Source organism: Microtus oregoni, unplaced genomic scaffold, assembly GCF_018167655.1.
Source record: "Microtus oregoni isolate MIOR12 unplaced genomic scaffold, Mior012 000000F_ref0000247, whole genome shotgun sequence".
In the NCBI taxonomy this organism is placed as follows: domain Eukaryota; kingdom Metazoa; phylum Chordata; class Mammalia; order Rodentia; family Cricetidae; genus Microtus; species Microtus oregoni.
In genome coordinates, this window is record NW_024543059.1 from 18,568,606 (window position 1) to 18,591,699 (window position 23,094).

The window sequence follows — 23,094 nt, forward strand, 5'->3', positions numbered from 1 at the left end:
TATCAATGAAATAGAAGCCCTAACTAAGATAGTCATATAACACACACAATTCAGGGTGGGGGAGGGGTTGTTTGTTTTGTTTGTTGTTTGTATGTTTTTCTGTGAGTGAATGGGCAAAATAGGCTGGAATTCTTCTTGTAGGATCTGGAAAAATAAGATGATAATACAGAAAAGTACCAGTCTTGCTTACATTTTAATTAACCTTGGATCATCTAGAATCAGATAAACAATTTGCAAAACACACTGCAAAATGTCAATCCAGGGCCCCTTATCAAAACTTGTTTGTTTATTTATTTACTATGGAGGCCCTTAACTTTTAAGTTTTTAATAGACACATAACATGTACATATTTATGAGAAAGTGTGAGACTTCAGTATATTTACAATGAGCCATGATCTAAAAAAAAAAAAAGTTTTGGATGTCTAAAGCACCTCAAACATTTAGCATTTCTTTAGGGGTGAAATATCAAAACCTGCTGTACTGGCTACTTTCAACTATGACAATGAATCACTAACAGTGTGGTTATCTCTGAGCCATGGAACATTAGAACACTACTTGAGTCTGCATTAGTTTGTTTCTCCATTTCTCTCAGGAAACACTAACTGAAACCAAACTGGGAGTGAAGGGTTTACTTGGTCTACTGTTCTATGTCACAGTCCTTCACTGAAGAAGCAGGCCAGGAACTCATACAGAGCAGGACCTAGAGACAGGAATTGAAGCAGAGACCACAGAAGAATGTGTCTTAGTTGCTTGCTTCCCTTGGCTTGCTCAGTTTACTCTCTCATACAATCCAAGATCATCTGGGCATTGTTCACAATGGAATAGGCCCTTCCATCCATCACGAATCAGTTAATGCCACCATTGTCCTCAGGCCAATTTTATGGAAGCAATTGAGGTTCCCTCTTGTCACCTATGGTTTGGGTTGAGCTAACTAAAAGAATTACCAGCAGAGATTCTCTCTGTGAACTGCATTTTTAGCTTCCACACATAAATGAGATTATATGGTATTTGTCCTTCTGTGCCTGACTTGACTGACAGTCAAAGCCTCAAATTTCCTTCCATGTTATCACAAATACCTGGTAGAAACTTTTTTTTTTTTTAAACAGGTCAGGGAACCCTGATTGCTCTTCGAGCAGATGAGGGAGGGGGACTTGATCGGGGGAGGGGGAGGGAAATGGGAAGCAGTTGCGGGGAGGAGGCAGAAATCCTAAATAAATAAATAAATAAATAGAAAAAAAGAATTTAAAGATGGTGAAAGTGGAGGATAGGCATCAAACAAAGTCATGGCTATTCTAAGCAGAAAAACATGTGAAAAAATACATTTATGTATTCATTTGTTTGTTTTACATCCCAACCCCAATTTTCCCTCTCCTCCTATTCCCTCCTCTCCTCCTCCTCTCTGCCTGATCCCCCCCCCTCATCTACTCCTCCATTTCTCTTCAGAAAAGGGCAGATCTCCTGTGGATATTGACAAAACATAACATATCAAGTTGAAGTAAGACTAAACACCTACCCATGTATGAAAGCTGGGCAAGGCAACCCAGTATGAACAATAGGGTATCAAAAGCCAGTAAAAGAGTCAGAGACAGTTCCTGCTCCCACAGTTAGGAGTCCCACAAGAAGACCAAGCTACACAGCTGTCACATATATGGTGAGAGCCTAGGTAGGTCCCATGCAGGCTCCTTGGTTGTCAGTTTAGTCTCTGTGAGCCCCTGTGTTCTTAGGTTAGTTGATTCTGTGGTTTAGCTTCCGGTGTCCTTGACCCCTCTAACTCCTACCATTCCTTCTTTCCTCTTTTCAGCAGGCTTCCCCAAGCTCGACCTAATGTCTGATTGTGTGTCTCTACATTTGGTTCTACCAGTTGCGGGATGAAGACTGCTGATGGCAACATGAGGAGAGGGCGGGGTGGGTGGGGGAGAGTACTGAAAGAGTCAATTGGAAAAGGGGAGCATTTCAGGGTCCAGGAGAAACCTGGTGCAAGGGAAACTCCAGCGAATCTACAAGGATGACCCCAGCTAAGATTCCTAGCAATTGAGAGTATGTAGCCTGAACTGGTCATTCCTGTCACCAGGCAAGACTACCAGTGGAGGGATTGGGGCACCAAACCAGCCACATAACTTTCAACCTACAGTCTGTCTGTCCTGCCTATGGGACATCCTATGGGGTAAGGATGGCGTACAGTGAACAACCAATGACAGGTACAGTCTGAGACCCATGCCTTGAGAGTGAGCCCATCCCTAACACTGTCTGGAGTGCCAGGACCCAGAGTCTGGATGGCCCAGAGACCTTTGATAGAAAATATGCATTTTAACTAACCACATAAATAGCAAGAAAAAAATCACTCTTATTTGACCAGATGATTGTAGGTCCCTAAAATCCAAACTCTAAGAAATAGGCCAATAGAAGAAAAAGAGGAGAAAGAGGAAGAAGAGGATAAGAGGAAGAGGAGGAAGAAAGATGAAGAAGAAAGAGGATTAGAAGAGGAGGAGGAAAGATGAAGGAGAAGGAGCAGGAGGAGAAAGAGAAGGAGAAGGAAAAGGAGGAAGAGGAGGAGGAGCAGCAGGAGGAGGAGGAGGAGGAGGAGAAGAAGAAGAAGGAGAAGGAGAAGGAGAAGGAGAAGGAGAAGGAGAAGGAGAAGAAGAAGAAGAAGAAGAAGAAGAAGAAGAAGAAGACGACAATGACGACGATGACGACTAATTATAAGTCAATCAATGGGGGCTGATTTCTACATGCTATTTATACGATTAACCAAAATACTTTTCATGTATCTTGCATATTCCCCTCCTACGAAACAGAAGTTGTAAAACACAGACTTATAGATATCTACTTTCTAAAATAAATAATTACCCAGCGAAGATTGCCCTGGATTACTACTTCCAACTCCCAGGCTCTGCTCATCAGCCAAATAAAGGGTTCTGTGGCTGCTAAGAAATTGCTCTTAAATGCATAAAGCACATGAGAGAGTTGTTTTTAAAAATCCCTTACTATTCATTAAAGCATTTTAGGGCCTTGTTAATTCAGATGGGACAATCAGTTGTTGATTAGCCAGGTTGTTAAGCGTCCACTGTCAGACGCTGATGGGATGTGAGAAATTACGTTTTGTTCTGCCCAAGAGTCACCTGAACACCCTTAGCACTTCATCAGGTAAGACAGGATTTTCTGGGGATAAATTAGCTTGGCATTTATTCTCCAGTCCTTTCTTTCATCTTCCAAATTTCTTTGCATTGCAAATCATTCCTCATTCTCTTTTGTTTCTCTTCCCTCGGTGAGGCGTGAAGCTCATCGGTAAAAAGTCAGTGACACATATATTTGGGACTCTAGTAGTAAGGGGCATCATGGATCTGTATTGGGGGGAAGGGGGGCTGTCTGTGTCAACCATATGTCTGAACGGCTACATAAGTATTCACGTGTGACTTGATGTCAATGTTCCTACTGCGCTCTTGATTTGGTTTGGCTTTGATGTCAAGCTTTTTGGCTATATCCTCTTAACATCCTCAGACATTCAGATACAGATACTCGGGTTACCAAGAGAATTCATCAACCAGGGCTCAAAGATTCTGTTTCCTTCCTTCCCATACTGACTGGCTGAGAGTCACAGCGCAACAGCGAAAATGGAGACAGTAGAGCCTGGATTAGAGATTGGAAAATGTGATTCAGAGGCCTGCTTCTGTCTTCAAAGAGGAAGTCATCATGCCTGGTGATTTGCTCTGTATTCTAGCAGGTCATTTCCTATCCCAGACAGTTAACAATTCATATTCCCCATCCTTTCACAACAGAATGACATCAGCATTTACTCTTTGTGTCAAGTCAAGAAGACCCAGTGATGTATTTCTATCAAGACAGACAAGTCTGCAGTCTAAAATGGAAGGAGCATTACCAAGACTTCAGAGGGACCTCTCAGCCCAGCTTTCAAGAAGAGGATCATAATTCTACTCACGGAACTGCTCCAGATGCTTGGCACTGTTAGATTCAGGAAAGGCAGTGATAGTCACCAACGGACATGGATTCCCTCCCAGCGTCTGGCAGAGACTAGCTTGCCGGAAGTAGACTTGCCTGGGATCAATGTTTCTCTCCAGAATTTGAAGGTGAGTCTAGAACAGAAACAAAACAAGCATGCATAGTATTAACACTTACCCAATAGTTCAAACAGAAAAGTATCTTACACTCACTGAATCTTGCAGTTATTTAAAGTATTTATGCCAACCCAATCTGCCTGATGTATGTGGAGTGATGAGAGGCTGTTGTTAGTTTGGTGAGGCCCAACAGACAGCATTGCCCCAACATGTATCTGCATAACAGATTCATTTGCAAATTACACTGTAAGAAAGCAAGGACATAAAATGTTCTTCCCATCACCACAGCGTGGTTACCATAAAGACTGAGAATACCCAGAACACGGGAGATTGTGAAACCATGAGTCCTGGAAGCATAGAATTTAGCTGGTCCAGGCACTAAGAGAAAGCTATGAGAATCTCAAAAGAAAACAAAAAATAAGTTACCCATGGGATGCTAAGATAACAGAAAACTGGCTAATAACAAATAACTAGTGGAAAGCACAACATTACACACACAAAAAATTGAAACAAGGACACCTAGTTAACAACCTTGAAGTTAACAACTTCTGATATTTTCACTCACCAAAACAAGAGGACTAGTTATAAACATGCTAGAGAGGCCTTGTGGCCCCCATCTAGTTACAGTGACCTCGACAACCAGAGAGAGAACAGGAAGATACAAAGTTTTAACTGCAATCAGCTAGGTGTCAACAGAAAGGAGAAACAACCTACTTTTTCCCTTAATGTCTGAGCCTGCTAGGCAAATCATTCTCACACACACATACACATACATACACACACATACACACATATATACACACACACACACACACACACACACACACCCCAGGACTCATGGCTTCCCCAGGCTGATTCAGTGCCTACAAACTCATCATGGTTTCTCTGGCCATGCTGTTCCATCACAAACAGTGAGAGGATCAGAGAAAGCTGCTCTGGGAAGTCCAAGGACCTCAACTAAGTCCTTTCCATACATTCTGACCATTTGCCTTGTCTGCATTCTTTCCTATAAATGAAGTTTTTCTTGGTGAACCCTGACCTCATGTCTAGTGTTTTTGCTTGTTATTCTAAACCAGATAACACTGCCCTTCCTGGGACACAGTCAAACTTGGACCTGTAATTGAATCTGTTTTTAAAGTGTGTGGGATAAAACCGGACTCGCTGAACATAGCGGACAATGAGGACTACTGAGAACTCAAGAACAATGGCAAGAGGGTTTTGATGCTACTGCACGTATTGGCTTTGTGGGAGCCTAGGCAGTTTGGATGCTCACCTTTCTAGACTTGGATGGAGGTGGGGGTTCCTTGGACTTCCCACAGGGCAGGGAACCCTGAATGCTCTTTGGGCTGACGAGGGACGGGGACTTGATTGGGGGAGGGGGAGGGAAATGGGAGGCGGTGGCGGGGAGGAGACAGAAATCTTTAATAAATAAATAAATTTTAAAAAAAAGAAAAGTGTGTGTTTCACTGTGGGTACCTGTCAGTATGTGTATCTACATGCACACACAAATTTCTTGGCTTATGTTTTCTTTCTGCAGAACTAGATGCCCAAAGAAATAAATCACTGCTTAGAGATTGATAGTCAAAATTATTTTAATCCAATTGCCCTGCATCTGTCAAGTTTCTGATCATGAGTGGCTAAACAAGGGTTAGACCAACACAACTATTGAAACACTGCTTTCTAAATAATAATATGACTTTTATAAAAATGAAAGCAAAACAGATACACAAAAGAGGGGTAAATCAAAACAAAATAATAATTTTTCAGGGCACACACAGAGCCATGTATCAATATTTGATTTCTGAAAATAAAAAGCATTAAGCATCAATCACAACAGGAAAGCCAAGTGAGAGGGAGGTGCTTGGGTCATACTGCGTTCACATTCTGACTATGGCTTTGTAGAGACTTAAATACTTAGCGCTCTCATGACTCAGATTTTCATCTTTGAAGTATGTACTAAAATAATATCCCCTACTTCATGCAGTGGTTGCTAAACTTCAGGAATTAAAAAAAAAAAACAGTGTCAGAAAAGCATCTGTCACCAAGTGGCACAAGCCTATAGTCCCAGCATGTTGGGAGGCTAACAATTTCAAGACCTGCCTGGTCTACAGAGTTCAAAGTCAGCCTGGGGAATGCAACACCACTCTATCTCAAAATCAAAAATTTTGAAAAGGATTTCTTTTATTTTTTGAGATTCTAATATAATTAAATCATTTCCCCCACACTTCCCTTTCCTCCCTCCAAACCCTCCCATATACTCCTCTTTGCTCTTTTTCAAATTCATGACCTCTTTTTTCAATAACTGTCGTTATGGACCTGTAGAAAGATAAATAGATCAACAGGCAGGCAGGCAGACAGACAGACAACAGATAGATAGATAGATAGATAGATAGATAGATAGATAGATAGATAGATGAGACTATTAGGAGATACATTCTCACAAAAAACTTTCTGACCCTCTCTGGCTTTTACAATCTTCCCACCCCTTCTTCCCACAATGATCCCTGTTCCTTAGGTGTGGGAGCTGTATTATAGATGAATCATTTGGGATTTGAGCTCACAACTCTGAATTTTGGTTTGTTGTAGTTTCTTTAATGGTCTCTGTCTGTTGCAAAGAGAAATTTCCTTGGTATGAAAACTACAATTGTTGGGCTAGACCCTGGAGAAGAGTGTGCAGGACCTGGCTGGGGAGAGAGGTGGGATGAAGTGGGTTTTGTTTTTTTAATGTTTTATGTTTTTGCCTAAGGCGGTGGCTCAGAGGTAGAATGCTTGCCTAGCATGTGCAATTCCCTAGACTCAATTCCTAGTGCTGAGCATAAAAAGTAATGACCTAAAATAAAATGAAAAATAAAACAAGGTCTGGAGAGATGGTTTCATGGTTAAGAGGGTATACTGCTATTGCAGAAGACACAAGTTCTATTCTAGCACCCATGTAAAAGGCTTCACAGGTCTAACCCTCCCTTCTGCACCCCCATGGGCAACTGCTCTCATGTGCACAATGCCCTGGATAGACACACGTGCATATATAACATTGCTTAATTGTCATGTAGAAACACTCAATGTAATCTGCTATTGTTGGTGAAACAATATTAACTTCAACCACGTTATCTTTAATAACTAAACCTGAAGCACTGGTGGTATGTAAACACTCAAAATTTGGGGAAACGACTCAAGGAAAATAATGTCCATGCTGCACATGTAAACAAAGGATAGCGAACCACAGAAATGAACAGCTATTCCAATGACAGCCATAACCAAATATGTTGCAAGTATAAATGGGCTAAATCAGTCTTATTAAATGACAGGAACATTCAGATTACTGTTTTTAACATTCTAACGCATGTTGTATACAAGAGGTGTTTTGGAAAGCAGCTCTGTATATATGAGAAACACTCCTAAATTATCTCTTTATTTTGTTTGCCCGTACTCTAACATTTTAAGGGAGAAATATTGGATCTAAGAGGAGACGTAAACATAAATTAAAGTAGGCAAGGCAACAGTAATATATGACAAAGTCGTATTCCAGATCAAGTGCATTAAATGGGATTTTAAAATCTTATTTTGATAAAGGGCACAATTCACAACAAACATATAAAACTCATAAATCAAATAACATGGCTTTGAAATATATAACACGAAACAGCAGAAAAAGAAAAATGACAGTAGCAGTGAGTGGGAAATTGTAAAACTGCTTCACAGCCTTGGGTAAACAGAAGTGGCAAAAACCACTGAACAGTGTTGCCCCTACATAGTTGTCTTAACGGGGAATATGGTTTAGTTAATTATTCTCAAACATCCATGAAATTGGAATATCAATTAGTCATATATGAGATTATTAAAATTCACTACATTTCAACAAAAAGGAAAATGATATAAATCACATTTCCTGATCATTATTAAGAGAAATTAGAACTAAGTTAAAAATGGTTTGAAAATAGCAAAAAATGGAACAACTAATTGGGAAATAGAAAAACATTTTCCTAAGAGAGTGGGATGTCCTTCTGTATATGTGTTGCTTTTATTGGATAATGAATAACTGTCATTATTATTGGATAATTGGCCAGTGGCTTAGTAGAGTAAAGCCAGGCAGGAAATCTGAACAGAGATTTAGAGATTTAGAGAGAGAGAGAGAGAGAGAGAGAGAGAAGGCAGAGTCAGACAGATGCCATGTAGCTGCCAGAGGAGAAGAACCTGGAATCTTTTCAGATAAGTGATAGCTTCATAGCAATACACAGATGATTAGAAATGAGTTAATTCAAGATGTAAGAGCTAGCTAGAAATACACCTTAATGATTGGCCAAACAGTGTTGTAATTAATATAGTTTCTGCGTGATTATCAGGGTCTGGATAGCTGGAAAGTGAATGAGCAGCCTCTGCCTACAAAATGGCATCCATACATTTGGGCCTAAACCCATGTGGCCAGCCACACTCTTTGGTCCCAGTGCTTGTATGCCCACTCAGGATTAGGAAGAAAGTAGCTGAGAGCATGCCTGCTGCCCAGCACCGCTACCTGGGAAAGCAATTGGATGGGTCTGCAAGGCATGCACAGGCAAGAAAACAAGATGGATTCCTGCTGCCATACACAGAGGCATCTCCAGGCCACACAGTATGCTGCATGGCGGATTTAGCTTTGACTCAGATAAAAGGGGTTTATCTGCTGCATGGTGCTTCCCAGAGTTGAGGTGGTGAGCACAACTCCCACTGAGCACTCCCAGAGCTGGTGGTAAAGGTACCTCCACCATATTGAAAGGCCAAGAGAGGTGGAGCCAATATCCAGGGCTGCTACAACCACACTGCTTACCATTTTAAAATGCTTCTTGTCAGAAAAGGATTTCAGACACACAATAGGACAGATTCAGTCACAAAAGACTTTTAAATGAGACATAATGTGTTTAAAAATGTACATAAGTTTGGGAGAGAAAGGAGTAAGAGTATAGACAGTTATAAAAAGAAGTAAAGTCTTTAAGGAGACAGTAAAAGTAATATAAATGAGTACAGACAGTCATAGATTAAAGGAGTAAAGGAAAATAAGCCAGGTAAAGATGGGAAATACACAGAGAGTCTAGATTATGCCTGCTTCTGGCAGCACCAAATACTTCAGAGAGGTGGAAGGGCATTGAAGAAACACGTTATAGAATTTGCCTTCAATGCTAGCTATTGAAGTAAGAAACTGCTCTTGCATGGACTGCTTGATGGCATGCTGTTTGAACTGGTTATGCAGGACCCACAGAAAAGTGACTGCTGAACTTTCCAAAAAGTTCATGAAAGGAACTGCCAGGCATTCTGCAGGACACAGAACAAAGTGACTGACAAACTTTGCTATACAAGACATAAGAAATCTTCTAATTTCGTGCTTCACTGAAAAATTTGCCAGATACTATGGGCCTGTAGGCTGAAGATGGTTGCCCCAATGTTACAGAAGAACTTTGGGTGTCTGTCCAGGCAGCAAGATGTCTCTGTCAATTATAGAACTTTGGAAGTTGCTTATAATAAACTTCCTGTTTACTTAGGTAATAATATATCCTTCTGAAGTCTTTGAAGAGTTGAAGAGAGATAGTTATAGTTTTTCTTAGTTATGATAAAGGATAAATTAGATTTAAAACTTTAGACTCACAAAGATAGGATAAATGATAGAGTATTTTCCTTAATTTTCCAAATGTAAATGGACTAAATATTGTAATTATAATTCTTGCTTGATAACTGTTTTGTATCTGTAATTTTACTGTGTTAAAGTTAAAAACCTTCCTTTTTATTTAGACAGAAAAGGACAGATGATATGGGATGCCCTTCTGTATATGTGTTGCTTTTATTGGCTAATGTAGAAAACTGTTTTGGCCAATGGCTTAGCTGATTAAAGCCAGGCAGGAAATCCAAACAGAGATATATAGAGAGAGTAGGTGGAATCAGACAGATGCCACATAACTGCTGAAAGAGAAGGATCCGGAACCTTCCTGGTAAGTCATAGCCTCATGGCAATACACAGATTAATAGGAATGGGTTAATTCAAGATTTAAGAGCTAGCTAGAAATATGTCTGAGTCATTGGCCAAACAGTGTTATAACTAATATAGTCTCTGTGTGATTATTAAGGTCTTGGCAACCAGGAAATACAGAGCCTTATTAAGAAATTTATATTCCAAAAAGCAAACTAGTCTTAGGTTATTATTCCAAGCCCTGTTATAAGAGTTAGATGTGTCAAGATGCAGATTAATATTCAGATGTTTGCTTAGTATTTGCAAAAGCAAAGAACCTTCCCTGAAGCCTTTCCCAAAGTGCATTCAGTGAAATACTAATAAATGCTGGACTATCTAGTGAGCTGGAGGAGGTGAGTCATTCATAGCCCAAACACTGGAAATGGTGAGTTAAACAATATGAAAATATCTTCACGACATGGAACTTCTCAGCTCCTTTACTATGTACACATGTACTGTGAGTGCCAAGAATAAAGACCAGCGGCACTCAGTGCTTCATGAATCTATATGGTTACTAGACCCCTTTCTTCTATAAAGATTTCAGGGGGGCTTGCAAAATAGCTCACTGGGCAAATGTGCTTGCTGCCAAGCCTGAGGACCTGAGACTGCCAAGAATCACATGATAGAAGGTGAAAACCTCCAAGTTGTTATCTGACTTCCACGTGTGAGCAATAGTCCATGTGAGTACATGTATGTATACATACATACATACACACACACACACTAAATAATACATTAATGTAATTTAAAATTTAAAGATTTAGGAATTTGGAGTGCTCCAGAATACACTTTGGGAAATATTATTGTACAAAATTGTTCTGTGCATCAAACTCTATCTTTCATTTGTTTCTCATTTCATTATAGCCACAAGGGTCCTCCCTGGGATGGACTGGGATGATTGACAGTCTGTCAAGGAAAAGCAGTGATTATCTTTTTGTGTTCCAACCAACTCACAGAAATCTAGTCCCTGATACCAAACAACAAAATAATTAATGACATGACAGGGTTGCAGTTCAGCTTGGTGTGGGAGAACTTCGGCTTGTCAAGCCTGCAGGGGACCCTGGCTTTACTAGATGGCACTACCAGGTATCATAATGATGTATTAATAATTAAATCCAGGTTTTAGAGCTCAGGTTTGGGAGGCAAGTTCAGATTTTCGTTTGTCTATAGAAGTCATCAAATACAACTGCTTATGAAACAAAGGGGACAATGACATTATCGTGCCAGGGAACTTGTCGTTCCCAGGGTGCTTCAGCTTGCTGCCCACCAGCAAACGCAGAAGTGACAGGCCTGAGCTCTGTTCATTTGTATTTCATGTGTAATTATTACTGGCATTACAACCTTCCAAATGCCTGGTATACATTCACTTAAGCTCATTCCCATGAATCCTGATTTTCCCATACCCATCTCCCACACTTCACAATCAAATATTTGTTCCTTTGGACCTATCACCTACTGTGCACCAAGTATGTAACACCTCCAGCTCCGGGGGTGGGGGTGATGATTTTGGTTCTAGTCACAGGGGCAATGAAGAGTAGTCAACCAATAAAAACATTCTGTGGCTTTCCTTTTGTTCAAATGACTTCATCTTGATCTCCAGCTGAATGCTTCCACCTTGGGTCCAGAAAGGCTTTCTTAATTGGATATTGTTGGGATCCTTGATGGGAGAAGCAGGGCCCATGAATGCAAGTGCCAAGTGATGCTAATTGCAGCCCTATGGAAGCCACAGGGGTGGCTTTCTTTGTGAACGTGGCACAGAGTTCAAAGAAATTGCTGCCACCGCAGAGAGGCTGGCTTCTTAAAGAGAAAGGCCCTTCTGCAGGGAGATCAAGCAGATAACCTTAGCCTGCGGCTCCATCCTGAGCTTCTCCACAGACTCCTTGGCTTTCTCAACGTTTCCACAAAAGCCATTCCCTGACCCCAGCAGGCTACTCTGCTGATGGCCACTTACAAAGTGGGAAGCACTGCACTCAGGAAAATCATCTTTTCTTGTTGTGATCCCCTAAGAACTTCACTTTTCAGTGCCCTAATTTAGGGAGAAAAAAAGCCCACCCCTAAGGACATGGCCTATTTTATTTTTTGCCCTGCTTACTTCACTCGGCACTTCAATACACTCAGCAGATAATCAGAAGGTCTCATCACAGAAACAAATGGCATCTTTAAGTAAAAACTTAAGCTGGAGAGCACACCAGAAGTCCCAGACAAGCTTTAGCCAAGTGCCCATCTGATGAAACCAGTCGCCCTAGCTTAAAGGGACCCACCTTTACCTTGTTCCTGTGATGTTGCTGATGTGTGGGAGTACCTAGTGAACACCTGGCAAACACCTAGGAAACACCCTACCACCAAGAGATATCCTCACACTCCGGGAATTTACTCTAAGAACAAGGGCAACATTTACCATCTAGAAAGAGAAGAGGCCTTTAACATCCTTTATCCATTAAAAAGTCAAGATAATAAGTAATCACTATGATAAGGACATCATTATCCTTGTATTTATTTCCTTGTGCTCTTCAGTTTGATCTTTAAATACTTTCCATCCTAGTAGAGATTATGGAATGGGCAGCCAATGACTCTAACGGGAAAAATGGTTATCATAGAAACCACATCAGTGTTCGAATGGTTACCAACTAGAATTGATTACTGGGGTAGGCACTTTTAAACTTCCATCTATCAATGATCTTAAATTCATTAACAACCTATATAGCAGTGGCATTTTGCTTCCATTTTACAGGTGTGAAAATTAAGTTAGGGAGAAATGTACAACTTTATACATAGTTACAAAGCAAGAAAACAGAGCCTAGAGTCATTGATGGCAATCTGACTTTTGAAAATTGTTTTTATATTGTGACTCTCAGGGTGTGTGCTTTCCTGGGAAGATGTCACAAGACACATCTACTCCCCCAGAGTAATACAGGGTATGGACAGACCAGACAAGTGATTCTTGCCCAAAATCAGCTTGGTGGACCAGTGAAATTTGTTGGGGTTACTTACAGATGTATGGGGGACTCAAGGTTGGGGTACCACTGAAGAGTAACCAGTCTCAGTCAGCCTTCAATTTCTTATACACCCCCAAGACCACATGCAGTAAGTGGGTGACAGAGTGAAGACGCATCTCGCGAAAGGGAATGGTGGCTCTCTGTTTTGATGAGGGAACTAACAGCCTTTTTACTAGTGTATCATAACTCAGGTGGCCCTTTTTTGCTCTTACTTTCTTGCCTTGACTGTTGGCCAAGATGGTCTATAGCCACCATAGCAACTACTTCGTGACCACCTACATCAACGTCTCACCTGGAGGGAACAGTTCCACCACAACAGCTCCAGATACCTGACTTTTTTTTTCTCTCTTTTGGCAAAATCCTGTCCTTCCAACATATCTTGGGTCCTTCATGTCCTCTATCTTGATAGCAAGACCCTACATCAATATTGGCCTTTTCTTTTGGCCCACACAAATCTGGGTCTCTGCCAGTTGGTTTTATGACAACACTGATTTATTGTTTGTTGGTTGTGTCTATGCTCTACCATGTGGAAGTTGCCATGTCCTATTTGATGTCTCTGAAACTCTTCAGTTGTCCTGAACCCTTTATAAAATGGAAGATATGTACAAATGAAACTCTTCTCTTTTCTCCCTCCTGTCTCCACCCTACACCTTCTTTCTCTTTCCCTCCTCTTTTTCTCATCTCTGAAGGTGCCAGTAACATTTTCTTCACTAAGTATCTGTATCAGGGAAAAGAAAAGCAAAAATCTCTGCCCCACTAATCTACCCCTTACAAGTTTTGTTAAGCTCTCCCAATATAGGAATCCCACTAATGCCAACCTTCCTTACCTCTTGCCAGGCTATGCAGATAGAAGTTCTCAATGGCATTCCATCTCCTCACCTCCTAATCCACCCAAAATTGTCTGGGAGTCTCATCTTTAGGCAGCACCACTGCTCCATATAAACCACCCAGGTTGTCATATCAGTACTTTAACCATCAATACGTTCTCATCTTGCTTCCTCTGTGGCTGGGTGATGACTGCGGACTCACTCTTTCCTCTTCCCAGAATTCTCCTGTTCTTGTCACCCCTCCTCTACTTCCTGCTTGGTTGCCCCAACTACATTTCCTGCCTGGCTTCTAGCCAATCAGCATTTTATTAAAATATAAGTAACAAATCTTTACAGAGTACCAGACCATTGTCTCACAACAGGTATGTTTCTGCTGACTACAGAAGTTTGAGAAAGTTTAATAAGAGGGAAAATGTGCCCGGAGTGGCTTCTTTCTCTTAAATGAGAATAGGATTTTAAAAAGATAATCTGTTACCTAAAAAGTGAAAAAGATAATCTCGGTTTTGGGCTTCACATTTCCAAAGACTGATGGTCTTTGTGGTTTAGTCTAAAGGTCAGAAAGGCAAAACAGCCAGCCACTGGCTCTTACCTCTACCTCAGTCCAAAATGGGAATCATGTCTCCAGAAACCTGTGTGTGCGAGCTCTCTCCTCCCATCTCATATTCCTCTATAGTGCTGGATTAAAGGTGTGCACTACTACCACCCGGTTTCTATGGTAAACTAGTGTGGCTACATGGTTTAAAGTTGCGTGTCACCACTGTCTGGTCTGTAAGACTGATCAGTACAGTTGTTTTACTCTCTGAACATCAGGCAAGGCTTTATTTATTAAAATACAAATGAAATATCACTACATATCTGCTCCTATCTCTTCTTCTCTATATATGTACACATCTATCATCTATAATCTATCTATAGCTATCTTGCCTCTATCTACCTTTCTACCTTCCTGTCTTTCTCCATCTCTTCCCTCTAAGAAGGGTTTTCTTTACTGGTGTTTTTGTCTTCCTTAAAGATGAAATACTTTAGCCCTTGATCCCAATCTCTCCTCAGTTTTCTGTAAGTTGTTAGGCATAAAATCCTGTACTCTTATTAGACAAGCCTCTAGAAAACAAGTGGCCCAGAGGCTGGAAGCAATATGGAAGCCTTATTCCAGTCTCTGAACCAGTTTATAGACACTCCCATAGAGTCTATCAGAGCATCCTGAGATAAGTGCTGGACCATGTGTGATTTAAATAAATAAATGAATAAATAAATAAAACCTTGAGAGCATTCAGGTGAGCCATTACAGAACTACTATGTCAGATAAAATCCTTGAGTTGATGATTTAACCTCAGCTATCAGATATATCTGTATCTTCAGAAAACTCAATGACCATGCATACTTTTAAAACTTATCAACTGGATTTTTAGCAACTATGGCATGTCATAGCAAGCAATGACACTGAATTGATCCTAGAGCAGAAAGTCCACTGGATTTATTCTATGCTTCTGCAGCAGAAAGGCCACAGGGAGTAACATGAAAGGTCTATGTTCTGCTCCCCACATTGCCACTAACAAGACAGCAGACTTCTCAACCTCAGTTTATGCATCTATAAATGTGACAAGTGTATCAGAGAATCTCTCAAACTCCTTTAAATATTTTATAGTCACCTCCATCAAGAACCTCCTGAGGGTCCAAGGTAGTCTAACAAATGTGCATTTGTAGGGGCAGAGGTGTCCTAGACCCATGTCTCTTCCTCCAGTGGAAAAAGCAAAGAGTTGTGCAAAAGTGCATCTCCTTCCCCAGGAGCTATAGTCCATATGCAGGGCTTCACAATCAAGACAATACCAACATGGGAAGACATGCATGAATCCTGCCTGTTGTGTGTCCCCAAAGGCAGCAAGCATGTCTTGCAACAGACATGGGCTGTTTCAGCAGAGTGTGAGATGTGCATTCCTTAGACAAACTTCTTGAGCTCTCTGAGGGTGTACACAAATAATACTAGTTTTGTTTCTTCTGCAGTCTGGAAAACAGTAAAAATATCTCTGCAGGCAAGACAACATATGGAAGGGGGGACAGCTGCAATCCTTGAAGAGCTTAGCCAAGTGGTTTAAGTGTGCCTGCTCCGTGAGAAGATTTTTATTTATACCAAAGCATTCTTTTTGAATGGTTGTTATCTTGTCCTTTTCTTTATTACAGCCTTAAAATGAAAATGCTCAACCTTCAGGCTAAATGCTCTATACAGGTATATACATAATATTGTGAATATGTCAGTAGAATGGTGTATTAACACAGAGAATAAAAGCATTTTGTAGAAGATATTGTGGCTCATTATTCCAGAGGATAGTCATGAGACAGCTAGGGGAAAAGTATAGTCTGCTAACTTTTGGAAATGATAGGAAAGTACATGGTCTAGGCATAAGTTTACACGAAGTTGCTTATAAATAATTTTATAGGGGATTATGTAACTGTGAGTCTGGCTTATGCTCTACTCTATACATAAATAATCATGGCCACTGGACAATCTAATTCTGATTCACAGACACAGAATCTCTCTCCTGCCATCTACCTCTCTTGTCTAGTAAGGAATCCTTTGCCGCACCTCTACCCACTTTGACCCTAATTCATTGCCCATCTGACAACTTCATCCCTACTTGTGAAGTTACTAGAGAAAGAGCCCCTAAAAGATGACCCCAGTTCCTACTCTCAACCAGTAGACAACTTGAGTCTTTAGAACAACACTGATTATGACCCATCTAGGTGCTCCAACCAGGGAAGGACAGAGAACACAAGTCAAGGTAGTAACAACTAGCATCACTGTCTTAGAAAGGCAATAACTCCCCTCTCCCGGCTCACCCCTGATGCCAGGATTTCTGGAATGTTCCCAGAGAAACCACTGAAAGCCCTTTCTCTCTTGTCAGAGTAGCAATGAGGTAGGACATTACCATGAGGGCAGAGTAGGTGTAGGGATAGTGATAGGCCAGGTAGCAGGTGTCTTCATTGTGGGGAAAGGTGACAGTGAAGGTCAGGGTATAATAGCGCTTCCCAGATGCTCCATCCATGGCAGCTGCATTTGGACGGTAGTGGTTTCTAAAGAAAGAAAGGAAGGAGCAGCATGAGGATGAGTGACGATGAGGATGAGGTGAAGATGCAGATGGGGTGGGCAGGCCCCTGAGTTCTACATGGCATAAACCTCCTGTGTTACATATTGACAAGTGAACAGCTAACTATTCGATGACAAGGAGCAGTCATGGCTCCAGGCAAGTGACTCCACTGGCAGCTCAGGCATCAGTTCAGCCACACGCAAGCTTGACCCAGTGTCTCCCACTTGTGATATACATACTGTGGCTTCCCTTGCTGCATCCGCAGGTGAGCGCTACCTAGTTACTGTGCTGGGAAACAGAAGATGGTGTAAACAATTCTATTTCATCTTGTCCTATAGAAGATATCCAACCAAACTTTGGTTCCCCAGTCCTTGTCACTCTGCACAATCATGTTAGCTATAGCTGATTCCTTTCCTTTTGTTTCATTTTGCTATGTCAGGTCCAAAAGCTGTATTTTGTTGCGCGTTGCCCATCCTCTGGCATGATGCTCTTCCTGCCCCTTCTTCTGTGGTGTTCCATACGTTTTGGAGGGAGTGATAAAGATATCCCATTCGGAGATGAACACAACCACCATTTATTCTTGATGCTTTGACCATTAATGAGTCTCTATATTAACTTTCTTCAGCTATAATTATAAGCTTCTCTGGTGAAGATATAATATAGCGCTAAACTATGGAAATCAATCAGCATGCAGCTCAGACTCTCTGTGCCTGACAAATGGACTTATAGCTATCACTACTAAACTAATGCGCGAAACAATCCCACACCAGTTTGGATTTAAAGGGGTAATTATTTTAGGGGTAAAACTTACAAAACACCAACCGTCAGGAAAGGAGTCTAGTCGCTGAAGGAAGAGCCAGAACCAAGCACAGGAAGCGAGCGAGCCCAGACTTGCCGCTCTTTTCTAAAGAGAAATAGACCACACGCCCAGTGGGCTGGTCTTTCAGTGGCTATTGGCTGAAGAGGGAAAGGCGTGCAGCACAGTTGGCTCGTATTTCAGCGGCTATTGGCTGAAGTGCCTAAGGTGCTTCCCGCAGCACTAAACATTGAATTCCATCTCAAGATTCACATATGTCCTCTTTTGTTACTACTGTAATAAATCATTGTGCGAATAAAGAAATGAAAACTTGGAAAAACTAGTTGACTTTAAAGCAGAGAAGTGCCTGATACAGGATTTGAACTCAGATTTCTCTAGCGGCAAAGACTGTTCTTTTCACTGCACAGTAAGTTCTTACCAAAAGAAAGCCTTTGTCATCCCAAAGGTGACTCTACTTCTTAAAGCTTTTGCACATTTACCTTTGTCAGAGATAAAGGAGCAATTTCGCTACTTCAGAGAACAGAATCAAAGTAAATTGCCCCCAGAAGTGCATTCCAAGAAATGTTTTCCATACACGCTGCCAGTTACATTCGCATTTCGCCTGTTGATGTTGAGACAGCTGTAAGGCTTCCCTGAGAAATGCTACCATCCAGGCTGCATGGTAATGCAAAATACACACAACACCAAAGGCGCAAGTTCACCTTTGACGTGACATTAGCTTGTTGCCTCATTGTGAGCTTTTAGGATTTGGGGTGAGAGCGAAGGAAAAGACAAGGAAGAAAGAAATTACTATTTGTGTGTTCTTGTAAAACATAGAAACTGGCTGTTCTTTTCTGCTTTTAGCTGCCTTCTTGCTCTCCTCACCACCACTAAGCAGAAAAAGGCAGTTGTGCACCAGAAGAACTAAGAGCACACTATCATATTTCCTGTGCTGTTTGTGATGTTTCGATTTTTATAAAACTAGTGGCAGGTGCATGAGAGGTTGTCAGGCCTTCTGACGACAGCCCAGTACTTTCCTTACTTCAGCTTCTGTCTGCATGACAAACTTGAGCCTTTAATTCCGGGAAAAAGAAGATACTCACCCCCCATAACAAATCAGGACCAAGCGACTGTCCCACACGACGTTTCAATCACACTAATAGTGTCTATTTCCCATGCACTCAGAAAGACAGCTTTAAAAGAGTACCTTTCCCCATGGTCTTATCGAGATCTTGAGATCTAATTGGGTCTGTTTTTTCAGATTTCTCCCAAGTTTTGAAGTTTCTCCAAAAGCTGAGACTGTGGTTATTAGAGAGTATGCACAGAAGCAGATGGCGCCAGAAGGCATGGGAGGCACATGTGTTCTGTCTTTATTTGCTTTCTGATTGGACTTGCAAGGGCTCTGATGAAAAAGGCACACTTTCTTTCTGTCTAGCTGAATAACAAATAGGTACTGGTCAGTTCCAACTCCTAACCAAGAGAAATGAGCCAGGGACAGTGTGTTAAAGCATGAAAGAGCGTCCAATCTATAAATAATATACACATGAGTAAGCAATTGCACACGCACACACACACACACACACACACTCATGAATATGAAAACAGGTAGAAACATGATCCAATGCCTAAAATCACCAGGTTCTTTAATTATAAAGAGTGGGGAGAGAATCAGCATCTTGATTTGAATATAATAAACATACATAAGAACCATGTGTAGCCGTCTTATTTGGCAATCGCCTTACTGTTTCATAGGTCTGACTGTGAACTAGAAGAAGAGTCGTTGCCTGCAGCCTTACATATTAAGGCTTTGTAGGTTGATCCCTATACACTGAAGTCACATGGCAAGTACATTCACCCAACACAAACCTAACTGATGGAGGAAGGTAATTGGCTAATAAAGGTACTGCCCTGGCCCATTTTATTGGTTAGAGGATAGGTGGGAGGAGTAAACAGAACAAAATGCTGGGAGGAAGAGGAAGTGAGCTCAGAGACTCCACAGCTCTCTCGGGAGCAGACACCTGAGAGAGACGCCATGCCCCGCTCCGGGCATGAAGCTCCCACCCAGGATGGACTAGGCTAGAATCTTCCCGGTAAGACCGGTTCTCACAGATTATTAGAGATGGGTTGATCGGGATGTGAGAATTAGCCTGTAAGTGCTAGAGCTAAAGGGCCAAGCAGTGCTTAAAAGAATACAGTGTCTGTGTAATTATTTTGGGGCATAAGCTAGCCGAGCAGGCAGCCGGGGTTCTGGGAACGCAGCCCTGCTGCCCCATACTACTACAGGTTGGCGCCCAGACGTGTGGACAGCCGAAACCCACTTTAAAAACCTGAGAAGGCTTAAAAATAAGGGAGAGAGAGTTTAACACAGATTTTTGCTGTTTGTTGGTGGCGTGCTGTAGAGAGATTTCCTGATTCGGCAACAGTAGCAGAAAAAACGCTGTGTCATTTTAAAGCGCGACTTCCTAGGGCTGTGCCACCATTGCGATCTCTGTCTGACTCCTGCGGGAGACAGAGCTTTTGAATAGAGCATTTGGAGTAAAGTGCTACGATTTGTTTGATGGCAACTAGACTCGCTGTGTTCTCGGGTCTGCTCTGCTTGCTAGAGGCAAGCATGCGCTTTCTTCTAAGAGAGGCTTCCTGACTCAGCTTTAGCTGCAAAGCCTGCAGCTCATTAAGAGGTCCTGCCACGAAACACTTAAACGGTGTTGACGAAAAGCTGAACACATGCTTTTCGGTTTTCAGCCGCAGCAGGAAAAAAGCTGCTCCGTTTAAAAATGCCAGCTTTCTGGGCCATCCTGCCAGGGCAAACTCTGACTGTTTGAGGCAGGAGGGCCGGCTACCGAGAGAGGACTTGAGTGTTGTCTGTTGTAGCTCACTTGCTGGCAGGGACCTTGAAATGCCATACAGTTGTTGCAGTAAACATGGCTACAGCCTGTATATCTGCCATGAGGCTGGGAAGCTAAGGAAAGGACTGGATCTAGCTGGCAAAGCCACGCCTTTAGTCCTACTGAGATTGCTTGGTAAATTAAAGATTCATGTGGTCAGAAAAAGAGAGATATACAGTAAAGAGAGATTCAAAGACAGAGAAAATTTCTGAATGGTTTACAGTGTGTTAAAAATATATGCAGACTAAAAGTTGAAGTTTTTAAAGTAAAAAACAAAAAAAAAGGAAGAGAGTTGTTGTGTGTGGTAGCACACGCCTTTAATCCCAGTGCCTAGAAGGCAGAGGCAAACAGATCTCTGTGAGTTCAAGGTGTAGTAGTTTACACCTTTAATCCCAATGCCTGGGAGGCAGAGACAGGCGGATCTCTGAGAGTTCAAAGACAGCCTGGTCTACAGGGTTACTCCAGGTCAAAGATATACGCTCAAAAAGCAAAAAGTTAACCTAGGAATGTCACAGCTTAGATTCTTAAGCGCCTAGTGATTTAAAGGCGCAAATCAAAAGTGCTCCTGGATAGTAAAAAATTGATTCACAATAGGACAGATTCAGACCACTAAATGAGTCACACTGTTGGATGAATGTACGTAGGCTTGAGAGAAGAAAAAAAAAATATAGAAAATAAAGTTAATGTTAAAAAAAAAGGTAAAGTCTTTAAAGAGACAGAATAAAGTAAAGTGATAGAGTAAAAAATAAGCCACGTAAAAATGGAAAATTCACAGAGAGTCTGGATTATGTACATTGTGTTTTCTTTAAATTTTTTGACTGTGAAGGAGCTAAGTACAGAGAGACATTTCATTATATGGGCTGCCAAGTGGAACCAGAACGGATATCATGAGGGTATGATTTCAAAATTTGGATCTAAGGATATGATACTTTGGAAAAGAGATTCTTCTTTTGTTTTCACAGAGGATGAGACGCTGTTCACTTCTTCTATTCCGATTTGGTATGATGGACCACGCCCTCCTGAATGGTTCCTGTGCACGCCTTCAAAAAATTGCTTCGCTCAACTGCCAACTGAGATGAAGCTAGCACACAGGTTATACCATGAAAGACCTAATTAACGACGCCCCCATTCAGCAGGAAGCAGTTTGGAGAGAAAAAACTGCGCCCATGTTCCCAAATATGGTTTATAAACGTTCTTTTACATTTAAAGGGGGATATGATATAGATATGAATAATTTACATTAGTATAGATTTTGCTTTATTGATAGAGATTTAAGGTCAATTTTGTTATATGTATAAGTGTTTCTGATTTTGATTAAGGTATTGTGATTGTGTAGTTCATTTAAATATGTACTGTATAATTAAGAAATATAGGTTGTTAATGGATAATCATCGATAATAGTAAAGCTTGTAGTCATGTTAGTTAGATTTTCTAGACATATAGAGATATATTTCAGATAGGCATTCTTCATATCTCTCAAAGATTACAGAATAGGACATTTAATGTTTTAATAACTGAGGACTTTTCATGACAATGAGACACTCTGCTCCTGGCAGCACCAATGTACTTCAAGAAGAAGATGGACATCGAAGAGGCACCTTATGGAGTTTGATAGCCATTTGGGCAAGAAACTGCTCTTGCCTGGACTATTGCATAAACTGGACACAGAGAACCCGCAGAGAGAGGACTACTGAACTTGCCTAAGGTGAGATGATCTTTCGGGATTCCTGATTCATGAAAGAGTCTGCGAGACATTCTGCAGGACACAACAGATAGTGACTGAACTGACTTTGAATTTTCCTGCTTTATGGAAATGTCTGCTGGATACCATGGGTCTGAAGGCTGAAGATGGATGCCCCAACGGTACAGAGGAACTTTGGGTGACTGTCCAGGCAGCGAGATGTCTCTATCATTTCTAGAGTTTTAAAAGTTGCTTTTTTCCTGTTTGCTTATGTAGTATTGTATCTTTCTGGAGTCTTTGATGGAGTTAAAAAATAGTTGGTTATAGTTATAGTTTTCCTTAGTTATGATAAAGATTAGTGTAACTTTTACTTGATAACTGTTTTGTTATATGTAATTTTGCTATGTGAAAGTTAAAGCTTTTTTTTTGGTTTAAACCGAAAAAGGGGAAATGATGGAGGAAGGTAATTGGCTAATAAAGGTACTGCCCTGGCCCATTTTATTGGTTAGAGGATAGGTGGGAGGAGTAAACAGAACAAAATGCTGGGAGGAAGAGGAAGTGAGCTCAGAGACTCCACAGCTCTCTCGGGAGCAGACACCTGAGAGAGACGCCATGCCCCGCTCCGGGCATGAAGCTCCCACCCAGGATGGACTAGGCTAGAATCTTCCCGGTAAGACCGGTTCTCACAGATTATTAGAGATGGGTTGATCGGGATGTGAGAATTAGCCTGTAAGTGCTAGAGCTAAAGGGCCAAGCAGTGCTTAAAAGAATACAGTGTCTGT

The 23,094-nt window shown here is 41.3% G+C and overlaps 1 protein-coding gene across 1 annotated transcript in view; it reads right to left on the reverse strand.

The window, feature by feature from the left end:
• The window catches only part of Agbl1 (AGBL carboxypeptidase 1), a 720,481-nt gene that overhangs the window by 576,798 nt on the left and 120,589 nt on the right, over positions 1 to 23,094 (reverse strand). Inside the window, exons 16-17 of the mRNA XM_041650016.1 lie at positions 16,792 to 16,936; positions 3,938 to 4,091 (exon numbers count right to left, since the gene is read on the reverse strand). Of these exons, the coding sequence (XP_041505950.1) occupies positions 3,938 to 4,091; positions 16,792 to 16,936 (299 nt within the window). The remainder of the gene's footprint in view (positions 1 to 3,937; positions 4,092 to 16,791; positions 16,937 to 23,094) is intronic.